At 43.4% G+C, this 18,257-nt stretch overlaps 1 protein-coding gene across 1 annotated transcript in view; it reads left to right on the top strand.

Moving 5' to 3' along the window:
* ZFPM2 (zinc finger protein, FOG family member 2) overlaps positions 1 to 18,257 on the top strand; it is a 644,283-nt gene that overhangs the window by 308,013 nt on the left and 318,013 nt on the right. Inside the window, exon 4 of the mRNA XM_075352963.1 lies at positions 12,009 to 12,133. Coding sequence (XP_075209078.1) covers positions 12,009 to 12,133 — 125 coding nt within the window. The remainder of the gene's footprint in view (positions 1 to 12,008; positions 12,134 to 18,257) is intronic.

Here is an 18,257-nt window from a genome sequence, read left to right as displayed (position 1 = left end):
TCAGAACACTATTAATCTGCAGATTGTGTTTCTTGAGCAAAATACGCACCCTCTGTGACAAAAAACCACACCCAAAATCCGCATGCGGTTTTACCGCTGTTTGTTGTGGTTTTGCTGCAGTTTTGGTGTGGTTTTTCCCCTGCAGTTTTTAATCATTATCAATGGCAAAACACAGGGGAAAACCGCAGGTACCTGTGGAAAAGAAGCTGCTTCTTTTTGCTGCAGAAATTCTGCAGCAAAACCTCTAGGGAAAAAAGCGCAGTGTGTGCACAGCATTTTGAATTTCTCATAGACTTTGCTGGGGAAGGACTGCATGAACTTTCTGAACAAAAACCACATTAATTCTGCATCAAAAACCGCTGCAAATCCACGGCAAAAAAACGCAGTGTGTGCACACAGGGCCTAACAGCGTTTTTTTAATTTGACTGGTTCACATTAAGCACAGCACATGCAGAGACACCTATTATAAATTGGATGCAAAACGGAATAATTTTTGCTCTTTTTTTTTGTTTTTTGACAACTGGACATGTGAACAGTACCTAAAGGGGGCTTTAAACGCTACGACATTGCTAATGCAAACTCGTTGGGGTCACGGAATTGGTGGCGCACATCCGGCCGCATTAGCGATGCCGTTGCGTGTGACACCGATGAGCGATTTTGCATCGTTGCAAAAACGTGCAAAATCGCACATCGGTGACATGGGGGTCCATTTTCAAAAATCATTACTGCAGCAGTAACGAGGTTGTTTCTCGTTCCTGCGGCAGCACACATCGCTCCGTGGGACACCGCAGGAACGAGGAAGCTCTCCTTACCTGCCTCCCGGCCACTATGCGGAAGGAAGGAGGTGGGCGGGATGTTACGTCCCACTCAGCTCCGCCCCTCCGCTGCTATTGGGCGGGCCGCTCAGTGACGTCGCTGTGACGCCACACGGACCGCCCCCTTAGAAAGGAGGCGGTTCGCCGGTCACAGCGGCGTCGCCGGGCAGGTAAGTATGTGTGACGGGTCTGGGCGATGTTGTGCGGCACGGGCAGCGATTTGCCCGTGTCGCGCAACAGATGGGGGCGGGTACCCACACTAGCGATATCGGGACCGATATCGCAGTGTGTAAAGCCCGCTTAAGTCAATATATTTAAGGGCACTCAAAATCGATTTCTGTCCATATTTTAGACAGTAAAAGAAAAGTTGAAAACTTGGAGGAAGCTAGCCTAAAATATAGAGGGGGAAATACCACTTAAGGGAATCTGTCCCCTAAATGTAAACCTACAAAATATTTGCATGCACATGTAGCTCTTTCAAAGACAAGTCCAGCAATGCCTTAATATGGCCGGACTTTTAGGGGTACTTTGCACGCTGCTACATCGCAAGCCGATGATAGCGATGCCGAGCGCGATAGTACCCGCCCCCGTCTTTGATAGACCTGAATCTACAAATATATAGTTTGGGGATGAAATCCTGCTAACGTCTTTAATGTCCATTTACACTGCAAGATTATCATGGTGCACACCACGTCATACCCCGCCTGATTCATTAAGAGGTGTGCATCTCACACTCCACCCTGACAATCATTAAGACCGGCGTTACTCATATCCCGACAAGGACACCATCTGAAAGGAGTTTGAATGTTTTTTCCGTGTTTATGTGGATTTCTTCCCACACTTCAAAAACATATTGATTGGAAATGTAGATTGTGAGTCCCAATGGGGCCAATAATGATATCTATACAATAATGGGGAATATGTTGTCTTTCCAGGCAGTTATATCAAAGAAGATTGACAGTATACATAATAAATGGTGGAACAGAAGATCTGTCAGTGGAAATATGGTCAGGATAAGGGGTGGTCTTCTTAAAGAGGTGGTCTTTTGGAAGAATTTCACTGTATAAGGATGAAAAAAAACGATCCCAAGCAGTAACAGGCAAGTAGTGGCTACCCCCTCCTATTGTGCCCAGCGCTGTTCTTCCCCAGCACAGAGGTAGTCACAGACCACTCCTGCCGGTGATAATGTGGCTTCGTCAACAGAGTGGAGGCTTCTTTTCCTTACTGGTATAGTCGGCTGTCAATCAGTATGAGGTTGGCTGCCCCGGCAGGTCTACAGAGCAGAGCGGTAGAGAAGCCTCTACTCTGTTGACACAATGTCCGCGGAAGTAGCTGAATTGTCGGCAGGAGCGATCTGTGACTGCTCTGTGCCGGCAAACAACAGAATCTGGCACAACAGGAAGGCAAGGAGACACTACCTGCCTGTTAGTTCTACAGAACATTTGTATTTGAAGTCCCGGATATACCGTTTAAATGTTTTATAAAAGCTTTTAAAAAAGTTTAGGAAGTATGACATGAGGTGTGAAGAGGTAAAGTAATAGTAATAGTGGGATTGATGATGTCGCTCCAGATCATTGAACCTGCTGTGAGGCTACCGTATGCTTGAGTCCGAGTTTTTGTTTTTATGACTCCATATACTTTGGCACTTGATGGTTATTTTTGTTTTTTCTTTACCTTATGAGGAAACATAGAGACATCTATGCATTAGTTTATCACAATAAAAACTAGTAAAAGTTAGTAATCAGTAAAAGTATGAGCTCTGGGCTTCCATACTATGGAGTTACTAAGGAGCAAATAGTCTTGTGAAATATTATTAAATGTTTATTTTTCTGTATTATATATATGAGAAGGAGAAGCAATGCAGGGAGCATTTATCATTACGATTGCGCCCGAAATTATTATTATTATTATTATTTATTATTATAGCGCCATTTATTCCATGGCGCTTTACAAGTTAAAGAGGGTATACGTACAACAATCATTAACAGTACAAGACAGACTGGTATAGGAGGAGAGAGGACCCTGCCCGCGAGGGCTCACAGTCTACAGGGAATGGGTGATGGTACAATAGGTGAGGACAGAGCTGGTTGCGCAGTGGTCTACTGGGCTGAGGGCTATTGTAGGTTGTAGGCTTGTTGGAAGAGGTGGGTCTTGAGGTTCCTCTTGAAGCTTTCCACGGTAGGGGAGAGTCTGATGTGCTGAGGCATATACCAATAGTGGTCCTCATGAAGAACGTTCTTCAGCGTATACCAGTAGTGGGCCTCATGAAGAACGTTCTTCAGCGTATACCAGGAGTGGGCCTCATGAAGAACGTTCTTCAGCGTATACCAGTGGTGGTCCTCATGAAGAACGTGCTTCAGCGTATACAGTAGTGGTCCTCATGAAGAACATTCTTCAGCATATACCAGTAGTGGGCCTCGTAAAGAACGTTCTTTAGCCTATACAGTACAAGTAGTGGTTCTCATGAAGAATATTCTCCTCATGAATGCAGCCGACTTGTAACTTTGAGTCCTCTCTATTTTTGATAAAAATGGAGCCTGACTGTTGAGTGTGGTAAAGGCTTCCTGACCCGGAGGACTCCATCCTCTCTAGACATTCTAGAAATATTAGTTTGCGAAAAATCATTTGGCAAAATTCTAGATCATTCATTCTCCATATATTTTTGAATTGCTTTTTATCACTGCTAAATTAAATTCCGTCTCCTATTTTCCTTTTTCCTTCCACTAGAATGACACGGGGACCTTGTATGATCAGGCTTTGACCTTGTAAGATGGAGATCAGAGAACGAGCTACATTAGTTCTGTGTATGTGACTGCAGAATGCTGAGACAGTGCAGAGATCTGAATCTCCGCTCCACGCGATTTGGAAGTTGCACTTAAAAATAAACTGTCTGCCTTTTATAAAGAGACAGCGACAGCAATTCAAGCTGGAAAATCTCTATCCAGATGAATATGTCTATGCCAGCTCTACTACCTGACAGCTCGTATATGACAGCAGGTCACTCCTTCACATGGATGACTGGAGACTGATAAAGTAAAATAAGGGAAATAGTCCCCACTCTCCAAAAAAAAAAGTAAATAAGAGAATGTATCTTTTTAATCATACAATTTGATATACCGGTATCTGCTTGGGTGCCAACAAGAGTTGAGCGGATCGGTCATAATCCGGATCCGGCGGATCCGGATCGGGTTGCCGCTGAAGTCCGGATCCGATCTGGAATCCACGGCCACACAAATCAATGGGGAACGGGATCCGGGACGAGAGAGAGAGAGAGACAGAGAGAGAGAGAGAGACAGAGAGAGGAGAGAGAGGAGAGAGAGAAGAGAGAGGAGTGAGAGAGGAGAGAGAGAGGAGAGAGAGGAGAGAGAGAGGAGAGAGAGAGGAGAGAGAGAGGAGAGAGAGGAGAGAGAGAGGAGAGAGAGCGAGAGGGAGAGAGAGAGAGACAGAGAGAGAAGAGAGAGGAGAGAGAGAAGAGAGAGGAGAGAGAGAGAAGAGAGAGGGGAGAGAGAGGAGAGAGAGAGAGGGAGAGAGAGAGAGGAGAGAGAGAGAGAGAGAGAAGAAAAAAAAAAAAACGGATTCGGATCGTGCACCCTGAATCCCGGGTACGGATCGGACTCTCAAACCGTGCGGATCCGGATTTTGCGGATCCGGGGGTCCGTTCAACACTAGTGCCAACCAATTCATACTTGTCACGAGTGCGTCACAGCCTGCCTGACGTGATCTCGGGGGGATCTGGAATTAGAAGGTCACAGCCTGTTGTTGATCTCAGATCGTTTACCCTGAATTTTGAGCGTATTTTTCCATCCTGGATTGATCTTCCTACTATTGGGATAAGAGATGAGAATTGGTGCTCATGGAGTTCTATGGAAAAGTGTTAACTGGTTTTTTTGGAGACCTCGCAGCAGAATGTCTACTCTTTCAAAACAATTGTAATCAAGTTCTCACTTGATACAGATTTTCCCATTTTTACCCATGAATTGAGTGAATGATCAGCTCAGTAGGAGAAAGAAGCAGGTTCCTCTAATAATATATATTACAAGGTTGCTTATTTTCATGTGGACTATTAATTAAAACGATAGTTACTCTATAAGAAAAATAAAGTATTTTTATTAGGGATGATCGAATATCACAAATATTCGGCAATATTCGGCTTTGTGAATATCCGCCGAATAGGTCGCCGCTATGCAAATATTCGATGCGCAATGTAAGTCTATGGGAAGCCCGAATGGTTCTGAATAGTTGTTATTCGGGTTTCCCATAGACTTAAGGTACCGTCACACTTAGCGACGCTCCAGCGATCCCACCAGCGATCTGACCTGACAGGGATCTCTGGAGCGTCACTACATGGTCGCTGGTGAGCTGTCAAACAGGCAGATCTCCACAGCGATCAGAGATCAGCCACCAGCCACCAGCGACCCGTGTAACGATGCTGTGCTTGGTAACCATAGTACACATCGGGTTACTAAGCAATGCGCTTTGCTTATAGTTACCCGATGTGTACCTTGGCTATGTGTGCAGGGAGCAGGGAGCCGGCTTCTATAAGCTGCAGACGCTGGTAACCAAGGTAAATATCGGGTAACCGAGCAAAGCGCTTTGCTTGGTTTCCCAGTGTGTACCTTGGTTACCAGCGTCCGCAGAAGTCGGCTCCCTGCTCCCTGCACATTCAGATCGTTGCTCTCTCGCTGTCAAACACAGTGATGTGTGCTTCACAGCGGGAGAGCAACGACCAAAAAATGGTCCAGGACATTCAGCAATGTCCGGCGACCTTACAGCAGTGGCCAGGTTGTTGCTGGATGTCACACACAGTGACATCGCTAGCAAGATCGCTGTTGCGTCACAAAAACCGTGACTCAGCAGCGATGTCGCTAGCGATGTCCTTAGTGAAACGTGGCCTTTACAGTGCACATCAAATATTCGCAAATAGTCGAATAGCGGCGACCTATTCGGCGAATATGGGCGTTGCCGAATATTTTAGGTATTCGATCATCCCTAATTTTTATCATTAATAATGTAAAAAAATATAAAAGAAAATAACAATTTAAATTAGATTTATTTTTTGGTCATGTTTTGTATTTCTCATATGACTATCTGTATAAAACAAATACCATATTGGAGCCTTATATTCCCTGTTTTGTGCAGCACAATTTTCAGCTTTACCGTGTAGACTGGGACAGAAAAGTAATGTGATTATTTTTAAAGAATGATTGTTTGTAGTGCTAGAGGCCTGTTGGACAATAATTATATATTATGTAGACAGATAAGACTCTATACAGTTATCCCTATTTATTTTATGCTCTCGAGGTCTCTGGAGACTTTAATTGTCTGTTGCCGCTTTCTTACTTTCTTACATTGCAATTGCTGTAAGACAAACACACATTGCAGGAGAAATGATTGTTCTACTGTGGCTGCACCAGCGTTTTCCTTAATTTGTGTTTTTGTTTTGCAGTTGAGCCCCCTTGACTTGCCACTTCTGATGTCCTAAATGACAGTTTCCTGTGTAGTGTTTAGCTTGCAACTTCTCTGCCACCTCTTTTTCCAGATGTCTGAAAAAAAGCTTAAGGCTGGAGTCACACTTATGAGAGACTCGCGCGAGTCTCGCATTGCATCACCCGGCACGGCCTGATGCTCTCCGGACAGGAGCTTCTCAGCTGCATAGAAATACATGCTGCCATCCCGCTCCTGTCTGGGGAGTGTGCGGCCATGCCGGGTGATGCGATGCGAGACTAGCGCGAGTCTCTCACAAGTGTGATTCTGGCCTTATAATTGTGGCTGGAGCATAGTAGTATTAGTTATCTGCCAACCAACCAGCATCTTAAAATGTTAGACAAGTCACATATCACATTGCAGAGTTTGTGCAAGGATCACATAGCTGAAGGAGTGGTGAGCCTGGCTGTCAGAGTTTTCCTGAGTTCACATACAGAAGGCAGAGATGTGTTACTATTGTCTCTGTCTTCTTCATTACTAAATACACAGTGCAGAAAAATAAGTGTATGTGCAATAGTGCTTCCTGCTTCCATCTCAGTGATCTTGTCATAAATGAAGGACTTTTATCAAGTAAAAAGAAGAAAAAAATATTTGGATAATTGAACAAGAGAAAAACGTGGCATTGCAGTTAAAATAAATAAATATTTTTATATAACATATTCCGCAGCGCTTTACATACATCAGGAACACTGTCTCCATTGGGGCTCACAATCTAAATTCCCTATCTGTATGTCTTTGGCATGAGGGAGGAAACCCACTCAAGCACGGGGAGAACATACAAGCTCCTTGAAGATGTTGTCCTTGGTGGGATTTGAACCCAGGACCCCTGCGCTGCAAAAACTGTAGTGCTAACCACTGAGCCACTGTGCCACCCAGTTACCCATCATGCTTTACCTGGGCCAAGGAAAATGGCATCACTTGAATCGCATTTAGGGATTGGTCAGACCTACAGTTGTGTTGAGCATACACCAACTGGCTCAACCCCACCATATTACTTAGACATTGGCATGACCCTGGTATTGAAGATTCATGTTGAACTGCAAACCACTAACCATATAATAATAATAATAATAATAATAATAATAATAAAAAAAATATTAGTAATCCTACCCCTTCCTCCATTTATAAGCAAGCCTGGGGGGGTGGTTGCCGGCAGACGTCCTAAGATGCTCCAGGAGTGGATCTATGGACTCCATGAGGTACACAGCGGAATATCTGTAGAGGACTGCACGCTGTCCCTATGAGCGGGAATTATATTATCCCTGCCCCTACATGACCTTATAAACCCTGCCCCTACATGACCTTATAAACCTCACCTCCCCTCCAACCAGTGGTCATGTTGGCATCCGTCCATCACTATGGGCTGAGCCTACGACCCTCTCTTTATAAATGGCACTTGTTAAACGGGTTGTGCCATGTTTGGAAGTTACTCCTTATCCATTCTCGATTGCTGGTGGTCCAACGGTTGGGACCCCCACAGATCACGGGGTTCTAAATGTGGTTGTTGATCATGCACATCTCGGCGCCAATAATTCTTACTGCATGTGCCAAGAACCAGCCAAACGCTGCTCTCGGCTATTTCCACCAGTTTCATAGACAATTAATAGAGCTAAGTTTATGATTGTTGACCACCTCTCCACTCACACCTCGAATCTTGGGATTGGTGGGAGTCCAAGCAGTCATACCCCATCAGTTTTGAAGCTAACCCCTATCCTATGGTTTAAGCATAAGGCTAGTTAAACACTTGCGTTGTTTTCCTTCAGTCGCAGTCCGCCGTTTTGGAAAACAGCGGAATACGTTAACGGATTCCGCTGGTTCCCATAGACTTGTATGGACGACGGATTGTGACTGATGGACCTGCGTTGCTTCCGCTGGCCGACGCTGCGTTGCTTCCACCGGGCGGAAGAAGCGCAGCATGTAACGTTTTTTGAGCGGCGGAATCCTTTATTATTTCACTGCGCATGCTCATCCTTTTTTTTTTTTTTAAATCACAGAAACTTTTCTTTGTCTCTCGGTGGCCGAACGATCAGCTGATCGCCCGGCAGCCGGCTTTTGAGATCGATCAGCTGATCGCCCGGCAGCCGGCTTTTGATAGCGCTCAGCTGATCGCCCGACAGCCGGCTTTTGAGAGCACTCAGCTGATCGCCCAGTAGTCGGCTTTTGAGATTGATCAGCTGATCGCCCGGCAGCCGGCTTTTGATAGCGCTCAGCTGATCGCCCGGCAGCCGGCTTTTGAGATTGATCAGCTGATCGCCCGGCAGCCGGCTTTTGATAGCGCTCAGCTGATCGCCCGGCAGCCGGCTTTTGAGAGCACTCAGCTTATCGCCCAGTAGCCGGCTTTTGAGATCGATCAGCTGATCGCCCGGCAGCTGGCTTTTGATAGCGCTCACCTGATCGCCCGGCAGCCGGCTTTTGAGAGCACTCAGCTGATCGCCCAGCAGCCGGCTTTTGAGAGCGATCAGCTGATCGCCTGGCAGCCGGCTTTTGAGAGCACTCAGCTGATCACCCGGCAGCCGGGTAATCAGCTGATCGTTCACAATAGTCTGCCGCTGGTAAAACTGTAAAAAAAAAAAAAAATGAAAGCAGATTGCGTTGTTTTGTACGATCCGTTGCATCTGTTGTGCCACTATAAGCAACACATCCGTTGCATCCGTCACACAACGCAATGCAACGGATACCGTTCAACGCAAGTGTGAAACTTCCAAACTTTATACAACCCTCTTTAGTAGGGGACCATGTTACAAATTTTCTGCTAGGCTCCAGGGGTACGGATTGCACCCAATATTAATTTTGATGGATGAGCCATGTCTGCATTTTATAATCAATGTCATAAACACGGACCTGACCACAGAGACTGTCACTCCCCTCCTCCCAAAAAAAGATGCCGTTCAATGCAATAAGTCAGTGGTGAGGAATGTACAGCAAGAAGATATAGCTTTTCCACTTGGCATGAACAGATAATCACCGGGATAATGAGACGAGCCTAGCCACATTGTATAAACTTATCCCGTCCAAATTATAAACCGCCGAGATTCACACATGTAAGTTTGGACATTTCGGTGATCAAATCACATTTGCTTACATGTCCCCACAGCAGAAGCAGACGAGGGCCGAGATAAAATTAGTTTTGAATGATGTCAGCCTCGCCGTTATCGGCTCCCTTGTCTTTTATGATGTGTTTTAATTTGCTTTGTTTCCAGTTGGGCTTTGCCTATGAATAAGAGGAGACTACAGATTTCCTGACCTCTAAAGCCGGCTAATCCAATAAATATGAGTGCGTTTCTCATCTGGATATTCTTTTACGAACCATTTTAATCTATTTCTTATATATTTTATATTTTTCTGCTTTTTTTTTACCTTTTTATTATGTCCAAAGAATATTAAAGAAAAAGGAAGGATATTTTCAAATAATCCTAATTAAAAATATTTTACCGTTTTGTGTATACAGCTCCTATGCAGCCTATATTAATGTCAATTATAGTATTTTTATGAGTAGCATCCCCCAAAATTAAACTGATTACAATGTGTTCTGTGGATGGGTTCCTGCAATCAGTTTGTACACTCACGTTAATGGTCTCTCTGTGTAGTCCAGAGACTATTTGGGTCTTTCGGAGTCAGGTTCGGACTAAACCTGTCCATACACATCACAATAGATACATACATTCCATCAGAAATAGTATTTTAGTATTTACCATGAGAAAAAAAATATACCAAAATTCCAGTATGGTCGTAACGCATATATCCACATGCATAACTTGAAAATAGGAGAACATTGTGGACTACGAATGCCATATATAAAAATTAGCTTTTATTTAACACAGTAAAAATTACTGGAAACAAGACAGACAGGACAACAGTAAATGTGATAGCTAGGTATAAATCACACTACACGTAATAGCAGTACAATATAATATAGTGGGTACAGAGAACAATGCCATATAATCAATAGCTAATACAATGTACATATACCAAGTATAATCTCCCTCACAAAACACAGTAAAATAAATAAGTATAAAGAATCCAGCTCAAGCAAAGTCGGGTTGTCCCAAATGTGCACAGATACCGAGACCCTTAAGTTACCTGTGTAATGCTAAGGTCATATATTGATGGCCCAACGAGAGCCTCGGTATTAGAGCCCTAACGCGCGTTTCGCATGTTACTGTGCTAGCTCTGTCAAACAGAGTGACAGTTTGTATCTGCGAGGGCCTTTTTGTGCATGTGGCTACAGTCACATGTTTATATTGGATATTGTGGCGCATTTGTCCAGAGTGGTCAAGTATCAAGTTACATGTGCACGTCAGGGAGCCAGCGCAACGCGTCCCCACTGCCCGACATGCACACACGTAACTTGACGCAGTGGACGAAATGGCCTGGGTAGGGCGCATGTGCCGAAATGCCCATAGGATCCTCAATCCATTACTCTCACAATACCATGCTTGACTGTAGGTAGGACACACTTGTATTTGTCCTCCTCACCTGTTTGCGGCCACACACGCTTGACACCATCTGAACCAATTAAGTTTATCTTGGTCTCATCAGACCACAGTACACGGTTCCCATAATCCATGTCCTTATTCTGCTTGTCTTCATCAAACTGTTTGCAGACTTTCTTGTGCATCACCTTTAGAAGGGGATTCCTTCTGGGATGACAGCCATGCAGACCAATTTGATGCAGTGTGCGGCGCATGATCTGAGCACTGACAGGTGAATCCCCCACCCCTGTAACCTCTGCAGCAATGCTGGTTTGTAGAACTCATACGTCTATCTTGAAAACCAACTTCTTTGGTCAACAATGGCGAGGCCTGTTCTGAGTGGATTCTGTTTTGTTAAACCGTTGTATGGTCTTGGCCACTGTGCTGCAGCTCAGTGTTAGGTTGGTGACAATCTTCTTATAACCTCAGCCAACCTTATGTAAAGGAACAATTCTTTTTTTCAGATGCTCAGAGATTTCTTTGCCATGAGGAACCATGTTGAACTTCCGGTGACCAGTATGAGAGAGTGTGTGAGAGATAACACCCTCTCTCAGAGCTGAATGTGGCTCGTGACTCTCTTTCAGAGCTGAATGTGGATCTCATGGTCAAAAAGGTTGAGGACCTCTGATCTAATATATATGGGAGTTTCTGACAACTGATTGTTGGGGGAGATATTGATCGGGCATGTCCAATTTTGGACTGCCAATGACTTTGTTCTCCCAGAGATTGGGAAGACAGGAGTGCTCAGTCGAACAAGTGCTCCTGCTCATGGAAGAGTTGGAAGAGAAGACCGCCTGCCGAATATTCGGCTGATCCATTGATTGGTTGACAGCCATCTAATGTGTATGGGGCCTAAGATGCTCTTTTTATAGTCGCTCTGGCTAAAAGAGACCTGAACTTCCTTCTAATGACTCTAATTAGGGTATATGGAGGCAAACTTTATAGATCGAACTGCCACTGTAACTCGGTATATTGACAATGTGGTCTCCATGCTTTCACATTGCAGGCGGCTCCACCTATCCAGTATAATAACGTAAACTGTGTTTTGCAATTAAAATATACAAAAATGTGTGTCATAATGAATCTGCAGATGCTCGCCTTGACAACCATATTAAAGACATTCTCATTCCGTTTGCGTCGATGATAAGGAACTTGTAAAACAAACAGAGGGGAGGACAAGGCTGTTGTCAAGGAAAGTGAAAGTGTTCAGCACATGTCTACATTTCTGTGTCTGCAGGAGAGTTGGAAGCTTTCCAGAAGGACGGAGAACGCAGAATCCAGAGCCGACAACAACTTCCAGTTGGAACAACATGGGGGCCCTTCTCTGGCAAGATGGACTTGAACAATGATAACAACATTTTGGTATGTGGTTATTAGAATCTGTCAATGCATTATATGTTTATTAATGTTCATGTAGTTCTTATAATCCTAAGTGTTGAATAACGCTACACGTTTGTTTAACCTCTACTCAGGGAATTGAGTCCATGCGATTTAATTTGTGGAGGAAATTTAAGTACCATTGACCTCTGAGTATGAGATTGGAGGCAACCAATACTGCCCCTATGATGACCAGGTAGAAAGGAGGCCAAGTATTAGGCAATCAAAGCCATCCACATTGCTATTAGGTGGTGACAGAATAGGTTCAAGGGTCATAAAAACTAGGAGGATGAGGATATAAAAACTAGTCCATGAATGGTTAAAAAATACTAAAGGGAGTCATTCAATCCTATGGAGACACCGTAAGCGATGAGCAAATCAATCTTCAGAGAATCAAGATTTAGTCAAATTTCCTGAAATTTGCAATTTCACGCAAATTCAAACATTTTACACACTGTTGAAACAATGTAATTTTGCACAGTAGCGATCCCGTTAGCGATCTCGTTATGTGTGACACCTACCAGCGATCAGGCCCCTGCTGTGAGATCTCTAGTCGTTGCCGAATGGTCCAGGCCATTTTCTTCAAAGGCGATGTCCTGCTGGGCAGGACACATCGCTGTGTTTGACTCTGTGTGACAGGGTCACAGTGACTGCTGAGATCGTTATACAGGTCGCTACTGCGACCTGTATCGTTCCTGCATCGTTGGTAAGGTCTGACTGTGTGACATCTCACCAGCGACCTCCCAGCGACTTACCAGCGATCCCTATCAGGTCGCATCGTTTTCGGGATCGCTGGTAAGTCGTTGTGTGTGACTGGGCCTTTAGAGCTATGATATCTAGCGGATTATCACACCTTGTACAGTGGCGGTCAGTACCGTGGTCATCACAGATTAGCGGTTACCAGTGCAGCACAGGTTGTAGAGAAAAGTTGTTTTCTATCCAGAGTCACTGAGTAAGTCTTTCTTTTCTATAGTGTGTAAGATCTTATGGGCAGAGGGGTCCTCCCTCTCCTGTAGAGTATAAGCTCTTGTGATTAGCAAGGTCCTCTTTCTTCTGTAGAGTGTAAACTCTTATGATTAGCGAGGTACTCTCTCTCCTGTAGAGTGTAAGCTCTTATGGTCAGTGGGGTTGTCTCCCTCTCTCCTGTAGAGTGTAAGCTCTTATGGTCAGCAGGGTCTTCTCTCTCTCTCTCGTAGAGTGTAAGCTCTTATGGTCAGCTAGGTCTTCTTTCTCTCTTGTAGAATGTAAGCTTCTATGAGCAACAAGACCCTCTCCTTCTTGTAGAGTGTAAGCTCTTATGGTCAGTGAGGTCCTCTCTTTCTCTTTTAGAGTCTTGAACTCAGTGAGATTCTCTCTCTATTCTGTAGAGTGTAATCTCTTATGGTCAGTGGGGTTCTCTATCTCTCCTGTAGAGTGTAAGCTCTTATGGTCAGTGAGGTCCTTGCTTTCTCTCTTGTAGAGTGTAAGCTCTTATTGTCAGTGGGGTCCTTTCTGCCCTCTCTCAGGGTGTATTTTCCAAGTAATTGCTAGCGTTTTAATATTGAGTTTTACGCAAATTTATCAATTGCAAATTGAATATTTTGAGAAAATTTGGTGAAGTTGGCAAATTCAAATTTCAAAAGATCAGCTCTAGTCACCACTCTTCTGTTTATGCCATTCATCAATGTCATGTTGGGGCTTCTTTAAACTCATGAAAGAAATTAATTCTTAGGAATCAGAACTCTTACAAATTAGAACATTTCAATCTTGATAAACACATAGAGAGACATCCTCAAGTCATAATAGGATGTTTGGTTATTAATCCATAAAAAAGTAAATGCAAGTGGCTAGCTTAAAGGCAAGGTCCTTATTGGGTCACATTCTACAGAACAACCCGTGGGCCACCAATGCATCTTGTCCCTTTGGAGATCTGTGTAAATCTGATCATGCACACAAAATAGCTGTTGGTTGAACGTTCCTTCATCAGACAGGTATCTCTCCTGATTCTCCCAGCTTGGCCGAGCAATCAAGTATTTTCAAAGGAAAAGAAGAGAATGCCACTGCAAGACATATCTGATAGATATCCAACTGCAGATCTAGAAGCCCAAATCTTCTTTCCCCCAACATCATCTCTTGGAGAAGAGTCTGTAGTTCCCCATATACACCATATGTTTGTCCAGTCACACCGAAATTTTATTTAATATGCATTAAGGCCTTAAACCAGTTCTTTCTATACTGGCTATCCAAAAACAGCCTGTGTTCCTTCTTGATGGGTCTATCTGAATTTCCGATGCCTCCTCTACTCTATACTTAGGTCACGCCAGTATCAATCCTGTTAGGAGGACTTTAATAGGAAATTGCCATAAAATCAGCAAAGAGGACACTAAGGCGCCAGGCTTACAAAACAGCAGACGATTTAGAAGACTCCAGAAAATATCTTTATGTTAATGTTCTTCTCCTGTTTGCCCATATCTTGGCCCCTCTCGAAATAAGGATTTTGAGGTGGTGGCATATAAGCATGGGAGATATTTGATAAGTTAGGGAGGAATTACATAGAGGAGCATGAAGCATATCACCACTGTCTGTGCTGGAAAATAACTGGGTGGATTAGAGCCCGTCATCACGTTAAGCATTTTTCTTGTGAAAATATTAGAATGTAAATTTCTAAATGTGTGGTTCCAACTGGCTGAACTGTTCAATTATGAATATGTGAATGTAGCTACAGTACAATGCACCATATTACTGACGTCTTAAGCCGCTCCTGAGTCTACTTCCAGGCTCTCTGAATGTGACAGATGCTGTGTTGTTGCCGCTTGTAGGGTAGATCGTCTGTATATATAGATGCCGTATATATTTTCTACAAATCCTGATATCACTGCTTATAGTACTGTATATGCTTATAGCAGGTTCTTCATATTTAAGGCAGGCGTTCCTCACTTTTAAGTGGACAGGGGATGACAATTCTTTTGGGTTTTGTAAATTGTAATTATTGTAAATTGTAATTATTATTATTATTATTATTATTATTATTATTAAAGGTTTACTTTTTATTGTTTTATTTATTGTGATTTATATTACGGTTCTGAGGTTGGTTTTTTTTTTACAACCAGGGGGATTATTATTATTATTTTTTATTATAGCACCATTTATTCCATGGCGCTTTATCATGAACAATACAAAAACAGACTGGTACAGGAGGAGAGAGGACCCTGCGCGCGAGGGCTCACAGTCTACAGGGGATGGGTGAGGGTACGACAGGTGAGGACAGAGCTGGTTGCGCTGTGGTGTACTGGACTGAGGGTTATCATAGGTTGTAGGTTTATCGGAAGAGGTGGGTCTTCAGGTTCCTTTTGAAGCTTTCCATGGTAGGTGAGAGTCTGATATATTGAGGTAGAGCATTCCAGAGTATGGGGGAGGCGCGGGCGAAATCTTGTATGCGATTGTGGAAAGAGGAGATTGGAGGGGAGTAGAGAAGGAGATTTTGTGAGGATCTGAAGTTGCATGCAGGTAGGTACCGGGAGACTAGGTCACAGATGTATGAAGGAGACAGGTTGTGGATGGTTTTGTATGTCATGGTTAGTGTTTTGAACTGGAGTCTTTGGGCAATAGGAAGACAGTGGAGGGATTGGCAGAGTGGCGAGGCCAGGGAATAGTGAGGGGAGAGGTGGATTAATCAGGGCACAAAGTTTAGGATAGATTGCAGGGGTGCAAGAGTGTTAGAAGGGAGGCCACAGAGCAGGAGATTGCAGTAGTCCAGGTGGGAGATGATGAGGGAAATAGTCTGAAAAAAAAAATAATAATCAGCTTTTAGATGATAGGAAACATAAATATTCCAAATATAATACAATATATACATGCCCTATCAATATACTGTAGATGGGTGCAAGGTATCCAGAGTAGATACATTATACGTGCTTACTATGTAGCACACACGTATTAGATTACATTACATTATAGCAGTGACTACAGGAATTCATGTGATCCAGATATTGACTACATGCTGTAAAGTATTCAGTATAAAACCATATCTGTGCAGGGTATTCTTTCGGCAAAGTTTACAGCTTAAATACAGAACTAAAAGCTTCTAGAAATAACATACCTTCAGAAGCTGCCACGAATATTGCAATAAGAATGATATTGTATGTTTTTCAGCAAAACCCACTAATGAACTAATATTTTAATAGAAGGTAATGAGGAATTTGGTCCTGAGTAGAGATGAGCAAACCCAAGGTTCGGTGTTCATACCAACCTCAGACTTTACAAAAAAAACAGAGTTCGGGTGCTTTACGTATGCTGACCACTTGCTCGAGCATCGCTATGCTCAGGTACGCTCGGTGCTCATCCCAGTAAGAGCTGCTTTCAGTGTTTGAATGGCTCGCACTGTGGGTAACAAAAACATCATCGGATGTAGTGTGCTCCCCGCCAAAAAAAGGGGAACATTCTGCCCACATGCCCCCAGAAGTGATCTGGTTATAGCTGGCTGCTTGTCGGTGGAGACCCAAACTGTCCAATTAGTGACTTCCATTGGGGTTCAAGTCAAGTCCGGGTCCCAATTTGGCTGCACCCCCTAAACAGAACTTCCACAGGTGCGCTCATCTCTAGTCCTCAGTTATTCCACAAGTCTGGAAGTAATAAAGTATTGTATCCTCTTTTCAAGTTTAGCTAATAGAAAGAAGTTTACAGCTCATCAAAAACAATGGGTGGCAGGAACACCCATTGATTTTATTGGACACCTACCACGAGAAAGTAACCATTATCAATGTAGTTTACCTAGTCAAACAGGTCACAACACCTGCCTACTTTGATTTTAGGACAATGATCTGGTCCTACAAGCAATTAGTGATCTTAATAGTATTTTCCTCATCTTCAACTTTGAGCTTGAGCTTCTAAGATTCTCCAAAGTAAAGACTCTTCAAGAAATTGAAGCACCACAGGTATTGATGAACGTGGAGACTTGTGCTGTGATTAAAGCTGGGACTCGGAGAACAGTGAGAACAGTGGTTTATTTTATATTTATTAGAAGTCCAATATCAATACTAAACTTCCTTACCACTGACTTCTATTCTTTCTGGCCCCTTCTACAGGTGCAAGCTTGGGCACTTGTGCATGTGCTTACAACAGAGACGTGGACCAGGTGCTGCTAAATGCATCTTGTCCTCTTGAGAAATAAATGATTGGGCATGTTTAAATAAAACGTCCCCAACCCTTTTTTACCCTGACATCGAGATGGTTGACGAGAGGGTTTGGCTGAGATTCGCCTAAGCTAAAAGGCCATCTTTAGTAGAACATGTTTAGCTACTAGGGAAAGTCCTCTGGCAGTGATACTGTCTATTAATTACAGCTAAAACCTGCATTGACTGAGGCTGCCATCCTTTGATGACCACCTATGTCCACCGAAGTGTGAATTAATTCCTTCAAGAGGTCTTCAGAAGAAGACGAAAATAACACTGGTTCCCCTCATAAATTTTAGCTGATCTCAAGAACAGGTTGTGTGCCCCAACAGATTAGTGTGATTAGTTAGCAGTCTATGAAAAAGGTTGTCCTAACTATGCCATCTTTTTAATGTTTGCACTTATTGATGAACAGATGGCAGATAGTATATTTTTTTCATTTGCACCTAGTGCATCATCTCGGGAGCCCAGTGACTCTCTACCAATCGATTCTCCATGTTTAGCCACTTCTTTATATACTAATCCTGGTTGTGAATCGTGTAAGTTGAAATTACTTTTCAGATGTGAGACCTTTTTTAACAAAGGACATTTAGAAGGTTCTTGGTGAGAAAAGCTCCTTACCCTGAGCTGTTAGATGCCACAGATAGTACGTACTTTAAAAAGGATTCGGAGGCTGCTGATAATAGGTATGGAAGCCTGTCCAATACGCATCAAGACTATGTAGTAAGTTCTTTTTCAGATCTGCTGTCTAATATCTAGAAGTAACAAAACCATTTTTAGCAATGTACAGTACATTGCTACCCTGAAATTTTCCCAAAATATTGCACCTAAAGATATCTTAAAGGGGTATTCTCAAGTTTGAAAGTTATCCGCTATCCATGGGATAATTTTGCAATCCGTAGGGTCTGACCAATGTGGCCCCCAGTGATCCCGGGAAATAGGGCTCTGATTTGCCCCAA

This window comes from Anomaloglossus baeobatrachus, chromosome 6 (assembly GCF_048569485.1).
Source record: "Anomaloglossus baeobatrachus isolate aAnoBae1 chromosome 6, aAnoBae1.hap1, whole genome shotgun sequence".
Classification (NCBI taxonomy): Eukaryota; Metazoa; Chordata; class Amphibia; order Anura; family Aromobatidae; genus Anomaloglossus; species Anomaloglossus baeobatrachus.
Note: the sequence above shows the minus strand (reverse complement) of the source record. Positions and strands in the feature narration are given on the sequence as shown.